This window comes from Chiloscyllium plagiosum, unplaced genomic scaffold (assembly GCF_037043375.1).
Source record: "Chiloscyllium plagiosum isolate Xiang-an unplaced genomic scaffold, Cpla_swu_hap1 HiC_scaffold_9, whole genome shotgun sequence".
NCBI classification, from domain to species: Eukaryota; Metazoa; Chordata; class Chondrichthyes; order Orectolobiformes; family Hemiscylliidae; genus Chiloscyllium; species Chiloscyllium plagiosum.
The window spans coordinates 90447180-90474978 of NW_028270147.1; the positions used below are offsets into that span (position 1 = coordinate 90447180).

Below are 27799 nucleotides of genomic sequence, written 5' to 3' on the forward strand. Positions count from 1 at the left end.
GCAACACATTTCCATGTTTGAATCTAAGGACCCAATTAAACTTAAGCCAGAGTTGGCAAGTGTCAATATAACAGTGAAAAAAATTTAACGCTTTAACAAGTTAACACTTTTAGTCACCAGTGTGATAATTTTAAGTCACACAGTAATTGCTATCCCGAAAAAAATCTTTGACAGTCAAAGCTTGTGATGCACAATATATACAACAATTGGATTAATATTTGACATAGTATATGACTAAAGTTAATGAAACATTTTGGCTGTCCATTAAACTAATTACCTGAATGTCACATTTTCTGTTCAGGAATGAAACTGAGATATTAAAGTTACTATCAATCACACATTCCCAAAAATATAAGAAATAGAATGGATAATGAGTCCATGCTGCAGTTCAGCAAGATTATAATGGATATTCTACCTACCTGCACTATCTCCATTTCCCTTCATATTCAAATATCTTATCAAGTTTTACCTCAAATGCAATCAACAACTGAGCACCTAGGGCTCTATATGGTAATGATTTTCAAAGATTCACAAACTTTTGAGTGAAGAAATCCCGCCTAATCTCAGACTTAAATCACTAACTCCTAAACCTAAGACTTATGTACCATATTTCTCAGCCAGCGAAAACATTTTCTCAACATCTATCCAGTCAAGCCATTTTAATATCGTGCTTCAATCTAAAAGTGAATAACTTGACATCTTGTAATACCATATTTCATCTGCCATGTTCTTTCTCACTTAACCTGTCTACATCTGTTTGCATTCTTTTTGTGTACAAGAAAGAAATAGTGGTAAGTCTACAGGAACGAATGATGGAGTAGAACTTACTGATTGTTCTGCCGGGAATTAGCATTGACTTAATGGGCCAAAAATGACTTCTTGCTTTCTTTCAACAGCAAATTCAATTATGGCTCACCCAAGGCATTAATATTGACTGTAACTAGCTGAAGCTCTACAACTTATTCTTCCTGATGAAGGGCTTATGCCTGACACATCCATTCTCCTGATCCTCGGATGCTGCCTGACCTGCTTTGCTTTTCCAGCACCACACTCTCGACTCTGATCTCCAGCATCTGCAGTCCTCACTTTTTCCTAACTGATTCTCTGTGCCCCACATATTACAGCCTGTCAAACCAAAAAAGCTCTGTACTCTCTCTTTAGTCTGTTAATGAATTTGTAAACTATGTCAATATATTATTCCCAAATGCACAAGATCTAATTTTCTGTTAAAACCTCTCGTGTGACTCCTTATTACATGCTTTTCTAAATTCAAGTAATCTACATCCACCAGTTCATCCTTTTCCGTCATACTAGTTATAGTCTCAAAAAAGACGAAGCAGATTTGCCAAACAATTTTTTTTTCCACAGATCAATACCAATTATTCCCAATCATGTGATTGTCCAAGAGACCCATTATCACTGCTCTAAACTCTTGGCTTCCCATTATTTCCAGAATTTATGTCATTTCCTTCTCTCCCACTACGTTATCTGTCTGCCTCTAATGGACCTATGTTTGCTTTCACTAATCGCTTCCCGTTTACCAATCTACAGAAATGTTTACAACCTCTTAGAGTGTCACTAGTCCACACTCATTCTCTTTTATCTCAGCAATGCATTAATCCTTTGTTGATTCTAAAATCCTTCTAATACTTACTATCATTGGCAAAATATACACCTGCTCCTTTGCTCTAACACTATTGTTAACTTTTCTTGCTAGCCACATTTAGATCACTCTCTGTGGAATGCTTGTGTTTAGATTTTTAGATTAGATTCCCTACAGTGTGGAAACAGGACCTTCAGCCCAACCAGTCCACCCCGACCCTCTGAAGAGTAACCCACCCAGACCCATTTCCCTCTGACTAATGCACCTAACACTACGGGCAATTTAGCATAGCCAATTCACCTGACCTGTACATCTTTGGACTGTGGGAGGAAACCGGAGCACCCGGAGGAAACCCACGCAGACACGGGGAGAACGTACAAACTCCACCCAGACAGTCACCCGAGGCTGGAATCGAACCTGGAACCCTGGCGCTGTGAGGCAGCAGTGCTAACCACTGAGCCACCGTGCTTCAAAGAAATAAGTAATTTGCACCAAATATTCACCAACTCTTTAAAAGATAGCTATTGCTTCCAATAGTTTCCAAACGAATATAGCCTGGTCACCCCTCACACCAATGAAGAATGCTTTGTTTAGATTTAAGATGGAACAATGTTCCCGGTGACCAGGGAATCCAGAATCAGGGATTTTACGTTAAGGGTATGGGGTAGGACCAAGATGAGAAGAAATTTCTTCACCCTGGGAGAAATGACCCTGTGGAATTCTCTGCCACAGTAAGTATTTGAGGCCAAAATATTAAATATTTTCAAGGAGGAGTTAGATTTAGTTCCAGTGTCGCCAACAGTGTGGGTTCAAATCTTGCACCAGCTGAGGTTACCATAAAGGAGTCACATTCCCAACCTCGCCCCTTTCCTGAGCTAACCCACAGGTTAAACCACAACCAATCATATTTTTCAAATGAGACAGCAGCTGTATGCTCTGGTAAAATGATGGCAAATTCACCTCAACCTTTTACTTTTCCTGAATTCATCAGGTCCCATCTGATTTAAATGTAGTCTGCTCCAATCAAACAACTCTCTTTACTCTAAATACTGTTACCAGCTACTCATGAAGCAAGACCTCTGACTTCCTCATCAATCTTTCAACTTACATTTCTTTCCAAAATGCTTATCCCTGTGTCAATTTGTATATGGCTCAGGTATCAATAGAGAGATTATCTTGGAAGTTGTGCTTTTTAATCTGACTCCAATACAAGAAGCACTCTCAAGGAATGTTGGTTTAGCTCCGTTGCCTGGACGGCTGGTTTGTGACAAAAAGTGACGTCAACAGCATGGGTTCAATTCCTGCACTGGCTAAAGCTACGATAAAAGGATTTTTCTTCTCAACCTATTCCCTTAGTTGAGGAAAGGTGACCCTCAGGTTGAACAACTTCCAGTTGTCATGCTCTAATGAGAAAGCAGCATTATAGTCTGGTAAGGTCAAGAGCAACTTTATTTAAACACTCTCTGCAGAACTCTATTCCTTGTTTTACATCTGTCATTAATTCTTATGTAGACCATGACAGATAACTGGATGTTATCACTCCCATTTTGTCTCTAGTCAGGATGGAATGTCCTTAAATCATTGCCACATTCCTATTCACTCCCATCACTGAAACAAACAACTCTAAGGAGATTGAGCCAGTCAGTTCTGAACTCAGTAGTGCATCCATCATATCCTCTTGATTCGGAAACAAGAAAGAGTCATACCTTTGATTGAACGAAGAGGTCTTCGGCTTAGTCTAGGCTGTGTGTGCAGAAGAACCTGATCTGCAAAAAACAAATACAAGAGGCTATGAGCACTCAAAGTTGAGTTGTAAGTTTAGCTTAAGCCGTTTAGCATAAACACCACTGTTAAGTACTCGTTATTGATTTTGTCTACAATAATACATAGATGACAGAAGCAAGCGCAGTAATTAGCCATGATGATTCAACCCCATCGTGACTTCACTGATCTCTGGATGTAGGTTTACTCGCTGAGCTGCAAGGTTCATTTTCAGACGTTTCGTCAGCATACTAGGTAACATCTTCAGTCAGCCTCCCAATGAAGCACTGGTGGTGTAGCCCGCTTTCTATTTATGTGTTAGAGTTTCCTTGGGTTGGTGATGTCATTTCCCGCGATGATGTCATTTTCTGTTCTTTTCTCGGGGGTGGTAAATGGGATCCCAGACAATGTGTTTGTTGATAGAGTTCCAGTTGGAATGCCATGATTCTAGGAATTCTCGTGCGTGTCTCTGTTTGGCTTGTCCTAGGATGGATGTGGTCGAATTCTCTACAAGAATCTCAGGGAGTCCCTCTCCCACTGCAACTTTCTCCCCACCCCCACCCTCCTCTAGCATATCTCTCCACACTTCAGGCTCTCTGCCTTTATTCCTGATTAAGGGCTTTTGCCCGAAATGTGGATTTTACTGCTCCTCGGATGCTGCCTGAACTGCTGTGCTCTTCCAGCACCACTAATCCAGAATCTGGTTTCCAGCATCTGCAGTCATTGTTTTTACCTCATATCTTTTTGTGGTTAGTTTTCTACATTGGACAAACAGGCAGAAAACTAGCTACCAGGACACATGAACATCAACTTGCCACAAAACGACATGACCCATTCTCACTAGTATCCTTACATACAGACAAGGAAGGACACCACTTCGACTGGGACAACACATCCATCCTAGGATAAGCCGAACAGAGACAAGCACGAGAATTCCTAGAAGCATGGCATTCCAACAAACACATTGGATCCCATTTACCACCCCCTGAGAAAAAAAAAGGACATGACATAGGAAATGGTGTCATCATAGGAAATGACATCATCAAACCAAGGAAACCCAAACACACAAATAGAAAGCGGGCTACACCACCAGTGCTTCATCCGGAGGCTCACTGATGATGTTACCTAGTATGGTGACGAAACATCTGAAAACAAACCTTCCAGCTCAGCAAGCAAACCTACATCCAGAAACTCAACCTGAGCTACAAATCTTCTCAAAACTCGCCTTCACTGATCTCATCGTGGGCAGTGGTTGAGATATTAAACTGTTTCAACAAGCCTGGAGTCCGAAAAGACAAAAATATAAATATTGCTGAGGCTCCTAGATCAGGTGACAAGCCAGTGACTCTTGCCAGACAGCTCAACAGCATGGGCAGATGTACACAAGATTGGTGTCGCTTTAATGCCCCACTACGAGGGGGGAGGGTGAAGGGAAGCTGGGAAAAAGAAAAAGGAGATAGAAATAATAATCAATATTATTCACATAATTCCCTGTCAGCAGGGAAATGAATAAATCATATTAAACTAGCTGGTCCCCCTGGTGAGGAGGGAAATCGGTTGAAACGTTTGGTTCATTGCTCTGATGCACAGATATTAGCAGTTTCACTGTATTTATTCCAGTATAAGCAGTTTACCTGGGAAGGACAAGCAGAATTGATTTACAGCTAGTGAGTTAAAGGATAATTGGAAAACGCCCTCAAATAGAACTAACTATGTACAATCTCTGGGAACTCTGTACCTGATGAAAACCGAGATCGTGTCCTGCTACAGATCGGTGAATCACCACCTGCCCCCACATCACCTTCAGAGTCACTAGTTTCTAAGGAAAAAAGGAACACAAGTATCTCAATCTGAGATCTCTACCAGCATTTATAATAACAACAGTTGCTTTGAAAGCACATTGCTTGAAAAATTATTGATGCCAGATTAGATAAAACAGTGCCAATACCTTATGTATCTCCACTTACTTGTGTCTGCTCTGCCAAAATCAACTTCATCTTTAGGAATGTGATCTGTAGGAAAAGAAGCGCTTCAGTTACATGCTGTAATTGCTGTTCCATGCAACTACACTAACCTATGCCTATTCAATCTGAAGTTAGATAATTGCAGACACTGTATAAGGACCTGGGTAGTGGAAATAAAGCACTCTCTCATCCTTGGACAGGAGAAGTGGAAGAACATATTAGACTTCTTTTACATCAAGGCAAGACTAAGAAGATTTAATGACAGATAGTCTACTGCAGATTCACTAGGTTTATCCCAGATATGGAGGGACAGTCTTATGAGGAGGGATTGACTAGGTTGGGCCTGTACAGACTGGAGCTCAGAAGAATGAGAAGTGTCCTTTTTGATACATTTAAGATTCTTAGGGGACTTAACAAGGTAGGTGCAGAGAGGTTGTTTCCCCTTGAATGAAGTCTATGACTAGAGCATGCAATCTCAGCATAAGGGGTTGTCCATTTAGGGCAGAGACAAGGAAGAATTCCTTCTCTCAGAAGGTAATGAATTTGTCTTTACAGCAGACAGCCGTTGAGGCTAGGTCATTAGAGTCATAGAAATGTACAGCATGGAAACAGACCCTTCAGCCCAACTCATCCATGCCGACCAGATATCCCAACCCAATCTAGTCCCATCTGCCAGCACCCAGCCCATATCCCTCCAAACCCTTCCTATTCATAAACCCATCCAGATGTCTTTTAAATGTTGCAACTGTATTAGCCTTTGCCACTTCCTCTGGCAGCTCATTCCATAAAGATACCATCCTCTGTGTGAAAACGTTACCCTTAGGTCTCTTTTATATTTTTTCCCTCTCACCCTAAACCTATGCCCTCTAGTTCTGGACTCCCCGACCCCAGGGAAAAGACTTTGTCTATTTATTCTATCCATGCCCTTCATGATTTCATAAACCTCTATAAGGTCACCCCTCAGCTTCCGACCCTCCAGGGAAAACAGCCCCAGCCTGTTCAGCCTCTCCCTATAGCTCAAATTCTCCAATCATGGCAACATCCTTGTAAATCTTTTCTGAACCCTTTCAAGTTTCACAACATCCTTCCGATAGGAAGGAGACCAGAACTACACGCAATATCCCAAAACTAACATAACTAATATCCTGTGCAGCCACAACATGACCTCCCAACTCCTATTCTCAATGCTCTGACCAATAAAGGAAAGCATACCAAATGCCTTCTTCACTATCCTATCTACCTGCGACGTCACTTTCAAGGAGCTATGAACCTGCACTTCAAGTTCTCTTTGTTCAGCAACACTCCCTCGGACCTTACCAGTAGTTTAAAAAAATAGTCCACATTTAAGAATTTGAAGCATTTAACTCATACCTCTCCTCACAGGACTACTGTCCACACCATCTGTCACTCTCTTACTTGGAGAAAGTCTATTTCCATCTGGAAAAGCAAATGAAGATAACAAATCAAGCAAAGAACAAAATATCACACTGCAAATAAAGGTTTAGACATCATTGTTTTGAAACAAATCTTGGTTTACCATCCTGAAACACTTTGACAGTTCGTAAATAGGTTTCAAAGAACCAGTATCCAACTAATTCAACCAGTCTGCTTTCAACCATCTTCTGAGTAGAATTATTGATGGTTCCACTGATAAGATGGAGAATAATAAAGGACTGGATACAAAGTTCACTTGATCAGCTGCTGAATGCACAACATTCAGTCCAACACACGATAGATGGCTATTAAATAAAAATTGCATTAAAGTGGGAAATTGATGAGGCATTAGTCTGCTTTAAAACTTCATAGTGGGATAATGCTGGATCATCTTATCTCTTGGCAAATGTGTCTCAATCTTTGGAAATACTTTCTACTACTGACTTTCTCATTTTGAGGTTAATTTATATTACCATTTAAAGAAACAGACAGACCAAAGGTATTATTTAATCACAGGGCGTTTGTGCAGAATCCATAAACCACTGAGCTTTGTTCTCTGAACTTCCAACAACCAGGATACCAAAGCTGGACACACCTACAGACCTGAATTGAGAATACATTCAAATCAATATTTCTATACCTGGTTTGTTAATCATTAACCATGTTCTTTGATTACACATTCAGAATCAATCTGACTTAAGTTCAAAACATTCAGGTTATATACATTCCATCTGACTCATCATCCGCGCACTCAACTGTATTTCAAAGAAAATGTTAAGTTTCTTTCTTGGCCCAATTACATTGGTAACGGTTGCCTCTCATCTAGTATCGTCACCCTTCTTGTCAGATTTGCTGTCATCACTGACCTCTACAAATAACATCCCTTGGCTCCTATATTTATGACCAAATATTCTTACTTACACTTTCACAAACTCAAGCACCATTTCAGAATTTCATCCAACAACTATGTGAGCCACATTGCTACGTTGCAGTTTCTGAGACAACCATTCGTGACGCAGAGCTGGGAATGGGGCATACGCGGAAGGCAGCCTTGCGTATTTGGACAATGTTAAAAATCACAACACCAGATTATAGTCCAACAGGTTTATTTGGAAGCACTAGCTTTCAGAGCGCTACTCTTTCATTAGCTAGCTGTTTGACAGGATCATAAGACACAGAATTTATAGCAAAAGATTATAGTGTCATGCAACTGAAGTGATAAATTGAACAAACCCAGATTGCTGTTTAGTCTTTCATCTTTTAGAATGGGTTGCAAGTTTTGGTTCATTAATATGTAAATTCCAGAACTTTTTTTTAAAGTCAAATTCTTAAGATAACTCAGCTTAGACAATGTATTAAAGGTGTACGGTTAGAGTACATGAGTCTTAAGTCAGACTGGTTCTATTTACAAAGCAAGAATGTATAAACTATTTCATAGATTTACTTCCTGCATTGCTGCCTGCAGATTGTGTGCTTTTTGAGCAAAATAGAATGCATTTGCAAGTATAATTCAGCAAGAGAGCAGAGGTGACCAGAAACCCAACAACTCAGGATGGAGCATCCATGAGGCCTTGTGGGCCACCAACAGCAGCAGAATTGTACTCCAATACAATCTGCAACCTATTGCCTAGCGTATCCCCACTCGACCATTACTATCAAGCCAAGCGATCAGCACTGGATCAAAGAGTGCAGGAGGGCATGCCAGGAACAGCAATAAACATATTTAAAAGTGAAGTACCAACCCGGTGAAGCTACACAACAGGGTTTGCTCTGCATCAAACACCCTAATCAGTAAGTGATAGACATAGCTAAGCAATCCTACAACAAACAGATGAGGTCTGAGCTCTGCAGTCCGATCGTATCCACGGTGGTAGACAATTTAACAACTCACTGGGAGAGGAGCCTCTGTAAATATCCCCACCTTCAATAATGGGGGAACCCAGCACATTAGCGCAAAAAAGATAAGACTGAAAAATTCACAACAATCTTCAGTTAAAAGTGCTGAGTGGATAATTCATCTCATCCTCCTGCAGTGGTTCCCAACACCACAGCTCCCAGCCTTCAGTCAATTCTTGATATCATCTAGAGTGAATCAAAACGGTTGGAGGCAGTGAATACAGCAAAGGCCCTGACACATTCGGAAAAAGTGAAGGCTTGTGCTCCAGCACTTGCCACACCCAGGACCAAACTATTCCAGCACAGCTACAATACTAGCATCTATTTGACAACTTGGAAAATTGCACAGGTACGTCCAAAAAGCAGGGCAAATCCAACCCAGCCAATTACCACCCCATCAGTCTACTTTCAATCATCAGTAAAGTTATAGAAGGTGTCAGCAACAGTACTTTCAAGCAGCACCTGATCAGCAATAATCTGCTCAGTGACACCCAGTTTGGATTCCCCCAAGGCCACTCATGACAGCTTTGGTTCAAACATGGACAGAAGAACAGAATTCCAGAGGCGAGATGAGAGTGACAGCACTTGACATCAAGGCTGCGTTTACACCAAGTAATGTGATCGAGTACGCATGACAATAAATAATTTGAAGAGCATGGGAGCCCCTACCAAAACTAAAATCAACGGGAATCAGGGGAATGCTCTGCAATGGTTGGAGACATATCTTGCGCACAGAAAGATGGCTGCAATGGTTGGAGGCCAGTTATCTCAACTCCTAGACACCATAGTAGGAGCTCCTCAGGGTAGTATCAGAGGCCCAACCATCGTCAACAATTTCATCAATGACTTTCCCTCCATCATAACGTGGGGACATTCATTGGTAATTGCACAATGCTCAACACTATCTATGACTGCCAGATGCTGACAGTCCATTGCACAGATGCAACTAGACCTGGCCACTATTCAGGCTTGGAGAAAGTGAGGACTGCAGATGCTGGGGATCAGAGCTTAAAAATGTGTTGCTGGCAAAGCGCAGCAGGTCAGGTAGCATCAAAGGAGCAGGAGAATCGACGTTTCGGGCATAAGCCCTCTTCAGGCTTGGGCTGACAAGTTGCAAGTAGCATTTGTAACATACAAATGCCAGATAAGACCAATAAGAGACGATTTAACCACTGCCCCTTGAAATCCAATGGTTTTACCGAATCCCCCACTGCCAACATCCTGGGGGTTACCATTGACCAGAAACTCAACTGGACTCGACACAGAAACACAGTGGCTACAAGTACAGGTCAGAGGTTAGGAATTCAGCAGCGAGTGACTCACCACCTGCTTCCGAACACACGACCACTTCGATCTAGAAGCACAAAATAAGCGGATACATGGGAATACCGCCACGTTCAGGTTCCCCTCCAAGGTACTCACCATGGTGACTTGGAAACATATCGCCATTCCTTCAGCGTCACTGGTGCAAACTCCTGGAACTCCCCACCCAAACAGCATTGTGGCTCTACCTGTAGCCCCACGGACTGCAGCGGTTCAGGAAGGCAGCTCGCTACCGCCTTCAACAAGGCCAACTGGAAATAGGCAATAAATGGCAGCCTAAGGCAGTGAAGCCCACAACCTTAAACCTACCTGTTTAACCCCTGTCACGTAGTATGTTGGCAGCTGCAACTTTTGGAAGCACACCATGAGCTCTGAAACGAATGCCCTGCCTGATCCCATCACTCCTTGTTGCAACCGAGATGCTGGTGGTGCATGTGCAGAGCGATGATGGTGATGCCGGTGGTGCATGTGCAGAGCGATGATGGTGATGCTGGTGGTGCATGTGCAGAGCGATGATGGTGATGCCGGTGGTGCATGTGCAGAGCGATGATGGTGATGCTGGTGGTGCATGTGCAGAGCGATGATGGTGATGATGGTGGTGCATGTGCAGAGCGATGATGGTGATGATGGTGGTGCATGTGCAGAGCGATGATGGTGATGCCGGTGGTGCATGTGCAGAGCGATGATGGTGATGCCGGTGGTGCATGTGCAGAGCGATGATGGTGATGCTGGTGGTGCATGTGCAGAGCGATGATGGTGATGCCGGTGGTGCATGTGCAGAGCGATGATGGTGATGCCGGTGGTGCATGTGCAGAGCGATGATGGTGATGCCGGTGGTGCATGTGCAGAGCGATGATGGTGATGCCGGTGGTGCATGTGCAGAGCGATGATGGTGATGCCGGTGGTGCATGTGCAGAGCGATGATGGTGATGATGGTGGTGCATGTGCAGAGCGATGATGGTGATGATGGTGGTGCATGTGCAGAGCGATGATGGTGATGCCGGTGGTGCATGTGCAGAGCGATGATGGTGATGATGGTGGTGCATGTGCAGAGCGATGATGGTGACCACCTGAATTTGGTGGTGACCCAGCTCCTGAGGTGGGAAAGGCCCCTCTAAAAGTGGACTATCTACCCCCGCAGGTTTGTTAATGTGTGGAACTGAGCTGGCCTGGCTGATTGAGTGTATTGAAAGGTGAACCAGACAAATGTGTTGCTGATAAACTGGAGCTGATAATGGCTCATAGGGGACGGGCAGGGAAGGTGCGGGTTAAGGCTAGAAACAGATCAGCCGGGACTGAATGACGAAGCAACGGCTTCGAGGGGCTGAACGGCCTCCGACTTTCCGTCGTCTATCCCCTCACCTCCTGTTTGGGCTCTCTCCCCCCGCTCGGGCCCGGAGCTGTCGCTATCGCTGTCGGAGCCGGAGCCGGTGCCGGTGTCGCTCATGCCTCCGGGCAACCGCAGAGTGAACCCCGCCGCCGAGCCGCCGCAGCAGCATCCGGGGTCTCAGCGGGCGGAACCGGAACTGGGACCGGAAACACAGGTCTCCTCGGGCGGCCATCTTGGTGAGGGCGGGATTGAGTCCGTATCCGGTCCACAGAGAGGGGGAGGGGAGGGCATAGGGTCAGAGGGGAGGGGGAAGAGGAGGGCATAGGGTCAGAGGGGAGGGGGAGAGGAGGGCATAGGGTCAGAGAGGAGGGAAGAAGGAGGGCATAGGGTCAGAGGTGAGGGGGAGAGGAGGGCATAGGGTCAGAGGGGAGGGGGAGAGGAGGGCATAGGGTCAGAGGGGAGGGGGAGAGGAGGGCATAGGGTCAGAGGGGAGGGGGAGTGGAGGGCATAGGGTCAGAGGGGAGGGGGAGAGGAGGGCATAGGGTCAGAGGGGAGGGGGAGAGGAGGGCATAGGGTCAGAGGGGAGGGGGAGTGGAGGGCATAGGGTCAGAGGGGAGGGGGAGAGGAGGGCATAGGGTCAGAGGGGAGGGGAAGAGGAGGGCAAAGGATCAGAGGGGAGGGGGAGAGGAGGGCATAGGGTCAGAGGGGAGAGGGAGAGGAGGGCATAGGATCAGAGGGGAGGGGGAGAGGAGGGCATAGGGTCAGAGGGGAGAGGGAGAGGAGGGCATAGGATCAGAGGGGAGGGGGAGAGGAGGGAATAGGATCAGAGGGGAGGGGGAGAGGAGGGCATAGGGTCAGAGGGGAGAGGGAGAGGAGGGCATAGGATCAGAGGGGAGGGGGAGAGGAGGGCATAGGGTCAGAGGGGAGAGGGAGAGGAGGGCATAGGATCAGAGGGGAGGGGGAGAGGAGGGAATAGGATCAGAGGGGAGGGGGAGAGGAGGGCATAGGATCAGAGGGGAGAGGGAGAGGAGGGCATAGGATCAGAGGGGAGGGGGAGAGGAGGTCATAGGATCAGTGGGGAGGGGGAGAGGAGGGAATAAGATCAGAGTGGAGGGGAGAGGAGGGAATAGGATCAGAGGGGAAGTATTGGACAGAAATGAATGAAGGTGTGAAGGGCAATAAAAGAGAGAAGAGTGAATGGAGAGGGATAGGGGAGTGGAATGAGAGCGGGATAATGGAGAAGTGGGTTAAAGGAGGGGAAGGTGAGAGGAAATGGAAAGAAGATAGGAAATAGAAAAGGGAGGAGTGGAGGGGAGGTAGAATGGTGGGGTAGGCGGAATAGAAGGGAGAAGGAGTAAGCAAGGTGGGCATGGAAAGGGAGGGGAGTGCAAAGCGATGGCTGGAGGGAGAGGTAATTGAGAGCAGGTAGGAAATGCAGGAAAGGCTAGGGTTGTGGGAGTTAAAATAGAGGGAAAGGGAGGGGGTACCTGGACCTCTGGGAGGAAAGAGGGATATGTTCAAGGAAAGAGAAGCAGGGGAAATGTTGAGAGGGAAGACAGACAGAGGGAGGGGATTTGGAAAGGGAAGGAGATAAAGGATGCATATGAAGAATTAAGGGGTTTGGTGTTAAAAGGGTAGGGAGAGAGAGTGGGAAGCAAAGAGAATTGAAGTGTGGGAAGTAGAAAGAAAAGAGTTTTGGAGTTAAGGAAGTGGGAAAGGAGAAGAAATTGGATGAATGGGATTTGTGTAAGGGAAATATAGGGTTTGAAGGGGGAGATTTCTTTCATTTCCTCAACCCTTAAAATTAGATGGAGATACTTGAGAATTTTTTAATGTTTATTCTCACATTTACAAGGGAGACTTATTCTTCCCATGGTAAAAATGTTAACTACCTGAGGTGTTCCAAACATTAATTTTTATACTAGATTAGAGTGGTGCTAGAAAAGCACAGCAGGCCAGACAGCATCCGAGGAGCAGGAAAATCGAGGTTTCGGGCAAAAGCTCTTCATCAGCTCTATTCCTGATGAAGGGCTTTTGCCCGAACCGTCAATTTTTCTGCTCCTCGGATACTGCCTGGCCTGCTGTGCTTTTCCAGCACCACTCTAATCTAGACTCTGGTTTCCAGCATCTGCAGTCCTTGCTTTTACCTAATTAATTTTTATACTACCTATTTATTTGAATAGACAAATCACCTTTGTGATTCTATTCATCCAATCATGGTCAAATCTCATCTATGGTATTTAAATAGAAAACAACAATGGGGAATGTGTACATGATGTAAGGGAGGTAAACAGATGACCAATTGCTATGTCTTTAATCTTGTTTTGATGTGTCACTTAGTTTTATGGACTGGAACATTGTACTGGACCAATAATCATGTACAATGGGTTAATGTTTTAGGATGGCACTTCTTCTCATGGGAAAGGAACCATTTGCTGTAGGCCTAGCGTTGTTCACATGTAAGAGTTATCGTTTCACTGACCTGTGTGATTCTTTGTCACTCTGGGACATGACTGTTTTAACCCTTTTTCATCTGTTTTTGCTTTGTTTGTTCTGTTAACATGTCTGACCGCACATGGCTAATACCCTGAATCATCATCTATTTTTTTTTCTAAGCTACATTACTTGCCCCAAAAACTATCCTGAGATTGTATAATTTTTTTTATTTAAAATGATCTTTCTTCTTTCAGGCCACCCACCTCCTCTTGGCCATGCCCACAATGGCCAACTAACTAAAAACCGTTGAGAATTTTCTCCTTCCCTCAGGTGACCAATTGTCACAGAATCCTCAACACTCCAAATGCAAGCAATGACTATCTATACTACTGTATTATAACTGGAGCAGTTAGTTCTTGCCCCACTCATTGTTCTGAACGGTGATGTATGTTTCTCTCTGGTATCTTTTTTATTATCTTCTCTAAATAACAAGCCGTACCCGATCAGGTAGAATGAAAACAACACTTGCACTATCACCTCCTATTGCCACATTATCATTATCCAAAATGTATCCATACATTGAACCATTGGTTTCAAAGGTCCTCACAACATTTGCTATTTTTGATTTGTTCAATTTCTCTTCAGATGTGTTTGGTTTTCTGTTGTAGGATATAGCATATTTTGTGTACTCTTTCTAATCCACAGAATGTTCAAATGTTCAGGTAATGGAGGACTCGAGTATGAGAAATTGTTTGTACATTGCTCCATTCATCTTGAATGCTTTTTTTTTAAAAAATATTTTTATTGGAGCCCTTTTAAATCTTTTACAAAACATCTATATACAAAAGAAATACCAAAAAACAGAAAAGTAGATTCAGTACAACAAAGTCATATTGCGATACGATTAGTAATGAGCGATCTACTATTCTTCCAGAACATATGTATCAACTTAAACTAAACTACAAACAAATTAAATAAAAATTAAATTAAACTAAATTCAAATTAAATTAAATTATATCTCACTATTCTGTTTCACTCATCACACCTCCACTGAGGCTTCCATCCCTGGGAGCACCAGACATTGTACCCATATTCTTTCTCCCCTAGCCTCCTCCTCCGAAAGCCTCCTGGGCACCCATACTGATTCCCACGGCCCTGATTAATACTGCTGATAAGTCTGCATCAATATAATTTTGAAAGGGCCACCACATCTTATAAAACTGCTCGGTTTTGTGGTGCACCATGTTTGTGAGGTAGTCCTGGGGGAGATGCTCAATCACCAGCCTACGCCACACCTGGTGGCTTTTCCAACGTCCAATTCATTAAAATGTTCGTCCTTGCACAGTGGGTAAGAATGTTGCACAGTCTCTTCCCAAGTTCCCCCAGAGAGAGCAAATTTGGCAAACCCAGAAGAAGAAATACCAGATCCACGTTAATTTCAATCCCCAGGATGTCCTTTAGCTCCCTTACTATAGCACTCCAATATCTCTAGATATTATGACCAATAGCAATGTGTGAGAGTGCCTATACTAATTTTACATTTGGGACACCCTGGTGACACTCCTCTCTTGAACTTAGCTAGCCTCTCTGGCTATATGAGCCCTGTGTAAGATCTTCAATTGCATGGTTTACACTCTGTTACATACTGAAATTTTCCATACATTTCGCCATATATCTTCCCATACCTCCAATGAGATAACTTCTCCTAGCTCTCGATTCCATGTCCTACACAGTCCTTCCACGTCCCCTAAGGCACGACCTTTCTGTAAGTGATACAAAGTACTAACTGAAAGAGCATCCGGACACTGGAGAACTCTTCTCCATGTCTGACTCCACGTCTCTCCTGAGCGAGGAGCATGGTCTTCCTCTTATATAATCCCTTATCTGAAAATACCGGAAAAGGTCCCTATTAGACAATCCATATTTCTGACTTAACTGGCTAAATGACATCAAGACCTCCCCCTCGAACAAATCTCCCATGAAAGAGATTCCCTTATTCTCCCATAACTTAAAGCCGGAGTCCATTGCCCGAGGTTTAAATACTGGGGCTCCCACCAATGGGGTAAACGGTGAGGTTTTTAACCAATAGCCCTCATCTTGCATCATTATCCTCTGTGCTTTCACTGTATTTAAAATGATTGGATTCTTACACTGCTCGGTCACGGATTTCATCTTATCCGTAAGTAATAGATTAACTGGGGGACATCTCAACTGCAAGGCTTCAGCATCAAGCAAATCACCTCGAAATTTCTCCGGACCCAGTCACTAACATATGCTAACAGGGCACTTATTTGATATTTCTTCAAGTCTGGAAGATCCACCCCTCCCTCACCCAGCGAAAGCTGCCATTTGGTAAATTTAATTGGAGGGCGCCTGTGACACCAAATAGAGGATCCTAGTCAACCACTGAGCCTCCGTAACACTCATCTGGGTAACAACAACGGGAGCATTCTCATGGGGTACAACAGGCGAAGAAGAACATTCATTTTAATCAGGGCTATTCGGCCTAACAGTGATAACGGTAATCCCTCCCAGTGCTGCAAATCCTGTTTTATCCTCTCCAACAGTTGTGCATAGTTAGTTTTATACAGCTGGTGGAAGGCAGGGGTAATAAAAATTCCCAAATACAAAAAACTTTTTGACAATCATCTAAATGGGAACTGCATTCCATCCTTCAGATCAGGCACCTCCACTAATCGGCTACCGATTTTGTAAAGTTGATCCTGTAGCTCGAGAAACCGCCCAATAAATTAATTGTTTGAATCAATCGAGGAACAGACTTCTCCGGATTGGCCAAGAACAAAAGGACGTCATCAGTATATAGGATGATCTTATGCTCCCCCATTCCCACCCTTGACCCACTATTTCACGATCCCTCCTGATAGCCTCAGCTAACGGCTCAATTGCCAAGGTGGATAACAGTGGTGAGAGAGGGCATCCCTGTCGACTTCCTCTCCCAATATTAAAGTTATCTGACAGTGCCGTTTCTGATGACTGCTGCCTTAGGATCATTATACAACACCGCCACCCACCTGGCAAAGGATCCCCCCCAGACAAAAGCGCTGTAGGACCCCAAACAGATATAGCCATTCTATCCAGTTAAACCCTTTTCTGCATCTAGGGAGCCCACCAAACCTGGGATCAATCTTTGCTGGCATACCTGCACTGTGTTCAGTACCTTCCTGATATTGTTGGAGGAGCTATGGCCCTTAACAAAACCCATCTGATCTTCTTTTATAATATGGGACAAGACCTTTTCCAACCTCAGAGCTAGCATCTTGGATAGAATTTTAAAAGCTACATTCAACAGTGAAATAAATCTTTATAAACATGTTCTTCAGGGTCTTTCCCCTTCTTTAAAATGGGGGCGATATTAGTCTCCCTGAGAGAGGGTGGAAGACAATTCTGTGTATATGAATAGTTGTACATCCCCAGAAGTGGCTCCACCAACACATTTATGAATTCCTTATAGAAGTCACTTGGAAATTCATCTGGCCCCAGTGCTTTGCCCCCCTGGAAATGCCTTATTGTTTCCTGCACTTCCTGTATCGTTATAGGCGCATTCAACAGGGAAGCCTGTTCCATGTTTATACTGGGAGGTCCAGGTTCTCAAAAAAGGACTGTGTTCCCCTCCTTCCGACCGATATAGCTCTGCAAAGTATTCCCTAAATCTAACATTGATCTTCTTCAACTTATGGGTGCCAGCCCTCTCTCTAACAGACATGATAGATTGGAAGCTTTATTCCTCCTAGCCAGATATCTACCTGGCTTATCTCCAAATTCAAACAGTCTTTGTTTGGCAAAGAAGACCAATATTTTTTGCCACCTGTTTGTGCATTCAGTCGAGAGCTGCCCAGAGGGCTGTGACCCGCTGCAGCTTGACCAATGAGGACCTATTATAATATACTTCCTCAGCTATCTGCAGCCTGGCCTCCAGTCTCCGTTTTGCTCCTCCCTCTACTTCCTTCTAGTCGCTGATTACAAAATGATCTGGCCTCGTAAATATGCCTTAGTGGCCACCCAAAGTATTGGGCATACCCAAGTTGATAACCCATAAGGCACTCAATCCTCTTCTGATGTACTCAACAAATTTGTTATCCCTGAAGAGGAATGGGTCCACGCGCCAGTGCCATGCATCCATTCCACCATCCTTGATTTTAACATCTACATACACTGGCGCATGGTCCAAGACAGCTATATTCCCAATTTTGCATGCCAATGTTCTATCTAAACCGTCAGTTGGCATAAAAAACATGTCAAATCGCCTATGGCACTCGTGTGGATTGGAGTAGAAAGTAAAGTCTCTTCCATTGAGGTGGAGATGCCTACACACATCCACTAGTCCCAACTCCTCACGCACGTCCACCAACTGCTTAGATTGCGTGGGTGTACGTGCTGGACCCCTTGGCACCCTGTCAACCTCAGGATCTATTAGGCAATTAAAATCCCCTCCTATGAGTGTACGGCACATCCAAAGATTAATTAATTTAGCAACTGCATCAATTAGAAATTTAAGAGGGTGCGTCGGGGGACAATACACATTCAAGACACCATACTCTTCTCTATGTATTAGATCTTTAAGAATGATGAACCGTCATGTTCGTCCTTAATTTGCTCAGTTACCTGGAAAGGGTGGTTCCTTCTTACCAGTATAGCCACTCCTCTACTCTTAGAGCTGAAGGAGGTGAAGAATACCCTGTCATAATCCCCCTGCTGCAGTTTCAGATGTTCCTTATCAGTTAAATGCATCTCTTGCAGTAGGGCGATATCCACCCTTTCCTTCCTAAGGCTTGTGTCATGGAAATTAAATCGACTCGACTCAAATGCTTGCAAGAGCAAAGAAAAAGTTTATTTCAGACCTTTGCAAAGGGACCCAATACATTGGCAAGGCACCTCATGTCAGGGGTGCCTGATAACTTTCACATATTCCCTTTATACTATAATTCGCTTATTCTTATCAACACCTCAAGCCAGGAGCCTGGAACATTTGAATTCCTTTCCAGATATGGAGTTGTTTTTCTCCTTCCTTGACTGTTGATATGGTAGTTTAACTGGCCTTGCAAGTCTACTGTTAGGTTGGTTTAACTGGCCTTGTAGGTCTGCTGTTAGGTCGATTTGCCTTTACATTTTTTCTGTCTGTCTGCAATACTTGCCCCTAGTTTCAGTCAGGCCCTTCTTTGTTTTCCCTATGCTTTTATAGATTTCACAATAAATGTTAATTTTCCATTACAGTTTGACAGCACCTTCTTTCTTTTAATAGGGGAGTAGCTCCCTTTTACAATTCAGGTGCACCACCTGAACAAATCACTAGCCATGGTCATCCAGGGCCGCCCATGGTTTCCCAGGAGGAGGAGGCTTATCTGAGGTGTGACGAGCGACAAATACATTACCTCTTTGAAGTCTAAAAAACTATTCCTATAAAAACTACAACTAAAAAACTAATCACTACATTTAACACCTAAATAACCCCCAATTTGCTAGAGATCTTCCCCCATGCCCATAGTGGCACTACTCCCAATCCTTGCTACCATCCCAACTCCCTCTAGCTGAGGATATGCCCGAGCCCCAAAAGAAGAAAACCTGTTATTTACCTTCTGAGAGTTAACAATGGATGCCCCTTCCCTCCCACCCATCTTAACCACCCCAATAGAAAAACAAAAGTACAGCAATAAAAAAAAAGTTCCTAGATAATACCCAACCGACTGACATATATAATAATTCCAGTTTTATATCAAGGCCGTACATATAAAGCCAAGAACCACAAAAAAAGGGTGAGATAGAAGAGAAAAAAGGGGCAATTAAAAAAACCCATACCATTGTAACTATGCCCCCTCCACTCCCACCCCGACTTGAGTCCTTTAATTCAGAGAATTCACAAAGTCCTTCACCTTATCTGCAGAGTCAAAGTTATGTACCATCCCTCCATGAGCGAAACGCAACACGGCCAGGTACCTCAAGGAATATTGAACGTTCAGGCCCTTTAATTCCTTCTTAACTTCATCAAATGCCCTTCTCAATTAGGGCTCCTGAAAGGTCCCAAAAGAACATTATCCTTGAGCCTTTGTACATTAAAGCCAGTGAATTTCTTCCCAGTCTTCTTACTGTTTCAATTAATTACTGTTTTTCTTTATAATACAGGAGCTGCAATAGCACCGCACAGGTTGCGGTGGGACCTGCGCCCTTGTGCGGTCCTATTGCAGCTCCTGCATTGCAATCCTCTTGAATGCTTTTAACATTCAGATTGACTACTTCCTATCGATGGATGGTAGCTGTAGAAGACATATTGTTCTATTTTCCAGGGGACGTTGCCTGATCCTTTGCTAGAAACCATGTCTGCACTGTGATGACACAATAGCAGCCATTCTCCACATTGACCACTCAAGTAGGCTCCATATCAGCCGCCACAGCTGGTGTAGTAGTTAGCAGTTGTGTTAAAGTCACATTTGGCCTCCTGTATCTTACAGATTAGATAGGGACACAATCACTGATTTTCTTTTGTTGTATCCCTTTAGGGTGGAACTAATATCTTCCCTTGTATTTTCATCCCAGAAGGAATGATGCCACAATGCCTAACATTATATTTTCTCTTAATTACTTGAATATTCGCAACTATGTACAACTTTCCAGGTTGCATATTGTCAGTTATCACAGATATAACTAGGGTCATTCCCAATAACATTTCCCTTTTTAAACATAGTATTTGTTGAATATTTGTGGATCTTACTTGTGAGTTGGCAACCAGTTATGCCTGCCTTTGTTTTAGATCAATTCAACAATTGGTTATTGCTGATCCTTAGATGTACTTCCCTTGTTGAAAGTGTCTCATTATTTGATGTATCTGTTCAACCATTCTTGACTCAAAAGGATTACAGTGGAAGGGGGAAGAGAGAGAGAGACAAGATAGATAGTGTTCAAGCTGTTTTCTTTTGAGACATACCTTTCCTTATTACTTTATTAATTGCTTATGTATGACTGTCAACTACTATTACCAGGATTTTAATGTGCCCAGTTAGTCCTGCATCTCCTTTTTTTTAAAAAAAGAAAAGTTGTTAATGTAGGGATGTTTAATGTCATCCAATCAATTGAACTTACGAAAAGATTCTAGTATTAAATCATTATTAAGGACTAGACCTTGTTTCCGCAGCCTAATCCCACAGATTTGAGCATTCCTTTAGAATTCCATTTTGCTTCCCTTCTCTATTGAAAGAGGGTTTGCAGGAATTGGGGAAAGGTGGAATGGGGTAAGATGGGAGGTTTGGGGGAAAATGGGAAGAGTGATTTGTATTGCTGACAAAAGATGTTGTTTTGTTGCAGCTTTTACTTACCAGCACAATTTGAAAAGAATACCTATTTAATGGGAGGACCAACATTTCTTGGCAAGCGGACCCTGATTGGAAGAGGCATTGGTATGTAAACACAACAATTAATGATGATTGACAGTTCATTGCCAAACTTTGTTTAAATTTTAAACCAGGCAGGTTGACTTTAATTTCTCAGGGCATTGCCTGAGGACTGAATCAGTGAATGGCTGTCACCTATTTTGCAGGATTCAAATATTCGTGTTCGTTCTGTCTGTAATAAACAGAGCCCACTGTATTACTATTCAGTTTCCATTACATGCAAGTGTATCTCACTGTAAACCCAACTAATAATCCTAAATATGTTAAATACAAACAGTATTCAATGGGGAGCAATATAAAAAATATATTTTGCTTAAAGGAAAAGTTCAGTTCTATTTATAAAGATAATTCATATTATTATTTCCTCACATATAAAAATGTTCCCTGCATGTACTATTTGGAAGACGACAGATGAATGCTTTTCTTTAGATTGTTAAATAGAGACATTGAATACAGGGAAGGCACTTAAGTGGGAAATAATTAAAGGAATACTTGCATTTAGATTAAGCGCACTGCACATAAACAACTGTTGTAATCTAACACAGCAGCTATCCTAAAATGAGAAACATCACATCAATGAAAATGTTTAATTGTTGGTTGAAGGAAGAATCTTAGCAATAACACCAGGAAATCACTTTGCTCTTCATTCTGTAGTGTTGATTTCCTAAATGTTCACAAGCACTATCAAGTGACAAAGGCTGACCCTTCACCTAACTTTTAATACTTTCAAAAATAAAGTGAAATGTCTGAAGCTTTCTAAATAAAAAAAACAGTTTATTGTAATTTTTTTAGCACTTGGTGAAATAGACAATATAAAACCATTTAAGAAATAAATACAATTTCAATTTATACCTTAATATTTTGAGTGGAGTTAATCTTTGTAACATTAAAATATGAAATGTGGGTTTGTCAAATGGAAATCACCAAGAATGTCCAAATGTTTTGGATGGACTTGAACACACTGTTTCCAGTATCCAAGTTATTTCTGAATTCCATTCTCTAAATCACAGTCTGGAGCTTGAGATCACTGCAGGCTAGAGGATTGATGAGATCTTGCCTTTGACCCAGTGTTCCTCTGCCAGTGGATGAGTATACACCAGTGACCAAGCAAATGGCCAGTCCAACAATGCTATGTCTTGACTCTTGGGCTTGAAATGGCAGTTCCCAGCAACAGCAAGTGGAGATCGTGAAGTGATGTGCTGCACAAACATAGGATCCTTGCACAGACCATTTTCCAGCTTCCTCCTTTGGTGAGAGAGAGGGTCTTGCAGATAAGACAATCTTCCAAAGCGCACAGTATCTCAGTGGAGAAAAAAATAAATTGTACAAATTTTTAATAGCAAAAAAGATAGGCTTGTTTTAAAAACTGATTTGAGCTTCCCTAGCCCAGAAAGCATCACATTGAGGTTCAGAAAAATACTCAACCAGACACTTAAAAATATATATTTCACAGTAAGTAATTTGAACAATTATTTTAACAAGCAGTCAAAAAGAATCAGCTGGATTTTGAGATTCCAGTAACAGGTGGTCTTTCACATAAAGTACAGTGAACATCAATGTTTCATTTGCAATTTTAAACTCTATTCAGGGCATGCCATTCAGATAACTTCATGGAGGGCAGTCTCCAGTTTCAATCTCTCTCTCCGGACTGACTGGGAGCACCAGATGGGAAATGCGGCTCCATAGCCCACTCAGTTTATCAGTATCCATATGCAGTTTATCGGAGCAGAATTTCTTCTTGACAAAGTCATGGACCATTTCCTCCATGTTTTTGAGGGACAAGTCCAGCTTCAACTTTGGCTCATCCAGCAAGACTGTGATCAAAATGGAGACATCCTTGAATGCAGCATTTTCATGATCACAGTACTTGTAGAACAGAAAGGTAGAAGAGGGTGGGAGATCCTGGAAGTGATGTATTACAGCGGCCTTCCTCCCTTCCGTGAACCCGGCTGTCAGTTGGTTGTCAAGTTTCAGCTTCAGTGCATCGCTATCCGGTGATTTCTGATCTGATCCATTGATTTCTAGTACACTTGAATTGAAAGCAGATGCGTACACCTCAGCTATCCTGCGAGTGAGGCATTGCATGGTTCTCTTTGCATCCTGTGCGGCAGTAAACATGAGAATAACAGGCTGAGTGGGCATTTCCTCACCCACATGTTTCTTCAACAAAATACTGCTCCGTTTCCACAATTCGTCTTGCTGATTTGGAAACTTGGTCTTCATCTCTTTCCACTTGGCTAGAAAGAGTTCCGGTCTCAGCATTAGGTGATCAGGCTTCTTGCATACCCAAAGATAAAATACACAGATGCTCAAGACCGCAACCAATCCCATTAGTGCAAATAGAACTTGCCAGGAGGAGGACTTGGTTTCTAAGAAAAGATGAAATAGGCACAGTTATTCTTTTTGTTCCAGGAATAGTAGATTGCAGAAGTTTTAAGTAGATCAGATGCCACACTAGAGATCGCCTTCGGCTATATTATTTGATTGTGCCCAGTCAGAACTAGTTCTACTCAAGTCCATTCAATAGTACTAAGGGGCTTTAGGTTTGGTGTGATCCATCATAGTTACAATACTAAAATATTCTGGCCATTTGCAATTTCCATCATTCAACCATTGGCAATTACACTTCGAGCAGTTTCATCCTGAAACATTCTCCCCTTCAACCCCAACCCTCAAACCTCTCCACCACACATCTTTTTAAGATGCTTATTAAAATCCAAAGCACCCACCTTAATATCATTTCACATGACTCAATGTCAAATCTCTCAAAAACTAATGAACAGAAATGTAAGAATATAGAAATCAGAGCAAAAGTAGATCACACGATCCCTCAAGCCTTCTCTACCATTTAATATGATCACAGCTGATGATACCTCAACTCCACTTTCCTTCTCATTCCCCTTATTTCTCAATTCCTCAAAAGACCAAAAATCTGTCCATCCTAGCTTTGAAAATATTCAATGATGAGCATCCACAACCCTCTATAGTAGAGAATTCCAAATATTCACAAGTCTCTGTCAAAATAAATTTCTCCGTATTTTAGATCGAAATGATCAATCCTTACCATGTGGTTGTGTCAGCTGAGCTAGATTCCCCAGCTATGGGAATCAATCTTTCCGTGACTACCCTGTCAGGCCTCTTCCGAATCTTTTACATTACTCTTTTTGCTGACATTGGCTTCCAGTCAAACAATATATTTATTTTAAAATTCTTATCATTTGTTTCCCAAACCTTCCTTGGCCTCACCCCTTCCTACCTCTTATCTCCTCCTGGTCCACAAACATAACAGATACCTGACTCCTCTAATTGTGGACTCTTGAGGAAGCCCAGATTTAATTTGCACATCGCTGACCACATTTTAAGAACATAAGAACTAATAGCAGAAGTAGATAGAGGGCTGACCAAGCCTGCTCTGCCACTTAACATGATTATAGCTGATCTCTCTGTTAAAATACACTTTCCCCAACTCCCCCTTATTTCCGTAAGTAGTCAAAAAGTCAGTCTTAAAGTCCAAAAACGTGCAGGTTAGGTGAATTGACCATGCTAAATTGCCATGGTGTTAGATGTAGGGGAATGGGTCTGGGTGGGTTGCTCTTCGGAGGGTTGGTGTGGACTTGTTGGGCCAAAGGGCCTGTTTCCACACTGTAAGTAATCTAATCTAATCTAATCTGACTCCCTGGGCTAGCAAATTCCAAACATGAGGAATAAGTGAAGAAATTTCTCATTTCAGTCTCTGAAGCCCCGTACAATTAAAAGAAAGATTCTTTGATCATGTGCTCCAATCCATTTGTAATTGAGGACAACTTTCTATTTGCCTTCCTAATTGCTTGTTGTACTTGCAGGTCCATTTTTGAGATTCTTGTACATCCAGGTCTCCTCAACCATCAACATTTACAAGATTCACACTTTTTAAAAAAAAAATTCTGCTTTTCTAACAGCCAAACTAAATAACCTCACACTTCCCCACATTATAGTCCATCTTCCATTTTGTTCTCCACTCAGCTAATCTATCATTTCTCAGCCTCTACCCTCCAAACAACTTGCATTCCCAATTATCTTTGTTAAACCAGGAAACTTGAATACAAATATATTCTGTCCAGGTCATGAACATAGATATAAATGGCTGAAGTCCCAGAACTCTCCCAGACAGTACTCTGCTAATCACAGATTGTTAACTTTAAAACACAGGTAGTTCTCCTACAATGCTGTAGTTGCATTCCAATGAAACCTCACTTAATAGAAAATAATTTAATAGAAATAATGGAGCCTATGGGAAAAGTGGGCTTACAGGCACTCAAACATCACCCAAAAGTCTAATGCAAAGTATAGCACAGTCTGAATAAAGGTTGAAATTGTATTTATTAATGAAACTAAAGTAAATTTAACATTGTACATTTTTAAAAAATGTACTCTCTCCCTTTCACAGAAAGCTGCTCTGTTGGTAGCTGACACCGACGCATGTGCAGAATGGCACAAAGACAGGCACCGACATCGCACATGCGCAGAACGGCATGGCGATTTCAGTGTAGACATCGATGCATGTGCAGAACGAAGCACGTGAACTGATCCCTGCTGGAATCACACTATTGCAAATGGAAGTAGGCGTTCTTGAAAAAGACCATTCCCAAATTCTTCAGTGACATACAGCCATATCGCGCTGTCGAAACGCATGTTATCCTGAACTACCTGTACCCCATTTATCACTGATCTTTCCTTTTTGACTGCTAACCATGGTAATACTTCACCCTCAAGCCATAAGCCTTCATTTTGCATATTAACCTTTTGTGTGACACCTTACCAAGCAATGTTTAGAAATCCAAATAGGCTGCATTTACTGCTTCTCCTATGTGAGGGGGGGGGGGGGGGGGTGCTGAATGGTCTATTTCCATTTCTAAATAAAATTTAAAAAATCAAACATGATTTCCCATTTGCAAAACCACGTCAACTTTGATCCTAGCGTGATTTTCTGTGCGCAATGCTCTGTTCTCTGAAGTAGAGACAGATCCTTGGCCATGACTTGGAAAATATCACCAAGTGCCAATATTACATTAAATTATGAATATGGGACTGAAGGCAGGCTCAAGTCTATAGCAGCTAGAGTGAGGATTCAACCACATGCTGGTGATAATAATCTGATCCACACACTAGCCATCTAGTCAACTTAGTTGACCAGCCCTGCAATTTCATTATTTAGGAGTTGCTAAAGAACAAATTTCAACATTTTTCCAATATCAGAGGTTAGTGCAACTGCTCGGTGGTTCTCAGATTTCTCTCTTTTTCTTGAGCAGTAATATTATATTTGCTGACTCCCAATTCAGTAATACTAATCCTATGGGATCAATTATTCTTAGGTGTTTGACTAAGTCACTGTAATTTTAAAGTTTTTAGAAGCCAAGATCCCAGTACTCCACTCATTATATTTGTCAACTAAAAATACCCCACTTTTACCTACTCTCTGCTTCCTGTCCACTAATTGAGCTTCCATCTATATTATAGTATTGCTAATACCAACTTTCATTCAATCCTCGTGTGACATATTACATTCTTGACTTAGCAAATATAGGAGTGAAGGAGTATAGTGGTTGGAGAGTCAGAGAAAACCAGCCGATTGAGGAATGTTTCTGCTATAGCTTGCAGACCTGCTTCAGAATTAGTTAGCTCAGCTAGCTGGATAGCTGGTTTGCAATACAAAAAATGATGCCAAGATCATGGGTTCAATTCCTATAGTAGCTGAGGTTACTATGAAGGTCCCCCTTATCAAGTTCTCCCCTTGCCTGAGGTGTGATGACACTCAGGTGAAAATAATACCAGTCATTTCTCTTCAATGAGAGAGCATCTTTATGGTCCTCTGGGACTGTGGTGACTGTACTTTTTTTTAAACTATTATAAAACTTCCATCTTTGTATTCCAACCCTTAAGATAAAGGCCAACACTCCATTAGCCCTTTTAGTTATTTATTATGTCTGTCCAGTAATTTATACGTTGTTGAACTTGGATCCCTGGATCCTCTACTCATCCACAATTCAAAATCAGAAAATATTCTGATTTCTTTTTCTTCGGTTCAAAAGTATATGATCTCACACTTCCTCACATTGAACTCCAGCTGCCAGAGTTCTGTCTACCCATAAGATTAGTTAGAGGTGGCTTTTGCAATTTTGTGCTCTCATCTACACTGTTCTCTGAAATCAACTAAATTATTGCTGTCAGCAAATTTGTCTATATGGTTCTCTATTAGTTGTGCCAAGTCATTTTGCAATATAGTGAAAAGCTCGTGTCCCAGTATAGAATCTTGGGAAACACCGCTATTCACTTCCTGTCAATTGAATACACACCCATTAATGTCTGTCTATCCTTTAGTTCATAAATCAATTCCTGTTTAGTTAACAATCCTTTAAGATACTAATAGTACTAAAATAAATGATTTTTGTGTAAATTTAATGTTGGAAAATAGAATATTGTCCTGTTTGAGCACTCAGCAAGTTTAGACGAAAGTGGGTACTGCAGATGCTGGAGATTAGAGTCGAGATTGGTGCTAGAAAAGCATCACTCTACTAATCTTGACCCAGCAAGTTTACCCTGGTTAGCCATATCAGTTAATTGTTGGCTGAGTGCAAATTAATGCTCCCCCTGCTCCATTCCTAGGTATGACCAA

At 42.4% G+C, this 27799-nt stretch overlaps 2 protein-coding genes across 5 annotated transcripts in view; both read right to left on the minus strand.

Moving 5' to 3' along the window:
* LOC122554647 (torsin-1A-interacting protein 2-like) overlaps nt 1-11458 on the minus strand; it is a 31928-nt gene extending 20470 nt beyond the window's left edge. Inside the window, exons 1-5 of one of the 2 annotated variants that reach the window (XM_043700008.2) lie at nt 11344-11458; nt 6700-6765; nt 5332-5376; nt 5103-5183; nt 3310-3369 (exon numbers count right to left, since the gene is read on the minus strand). In XM_043700008.2, the coding sequence (XP_043555943.2) occupies nt 3310-3369; nt 5103-5183; nt 5332-5376; nt 6700-6765; nt 11344-11428 (337 nt within the window). In that variant the 5' untranslated portion in view covers nt 11429-11458. Of the gene's footprint in view, nt 1-3309; nt 3370-5102; nt 5184-5331; nt 5377-6699; nt 6766-6865; nt 6963-11343 lie in introns of those variants that run through there. The other variant, XM_043700007.2, reaches the window with a different exon arrangement.
* Nucleotides 11459-22574: 11116 nt separating this feature from the next.
* Nucleotides 22575-27799, minus strand: part of LOC122554646 (torsin-1A-interacting protein 1-like) — a 40124-nt gene continuing 34899 nt past the window's right edge. For all 3 annotated transcript variants that reach the window (XM_043700006.2, XM_087990906.1, XM_043700005.2), the window contains one exon: nt 22575-23516. In XM_043700006.2, the coding sequence (XP_043555941.1) occupies nt 22756-23516 (761 nt within the window). In that variant the 3' untranslated portion in view covers nt 22575-22755. The remainder of the gene's footprint in view (nt 23517-27799) is intronic.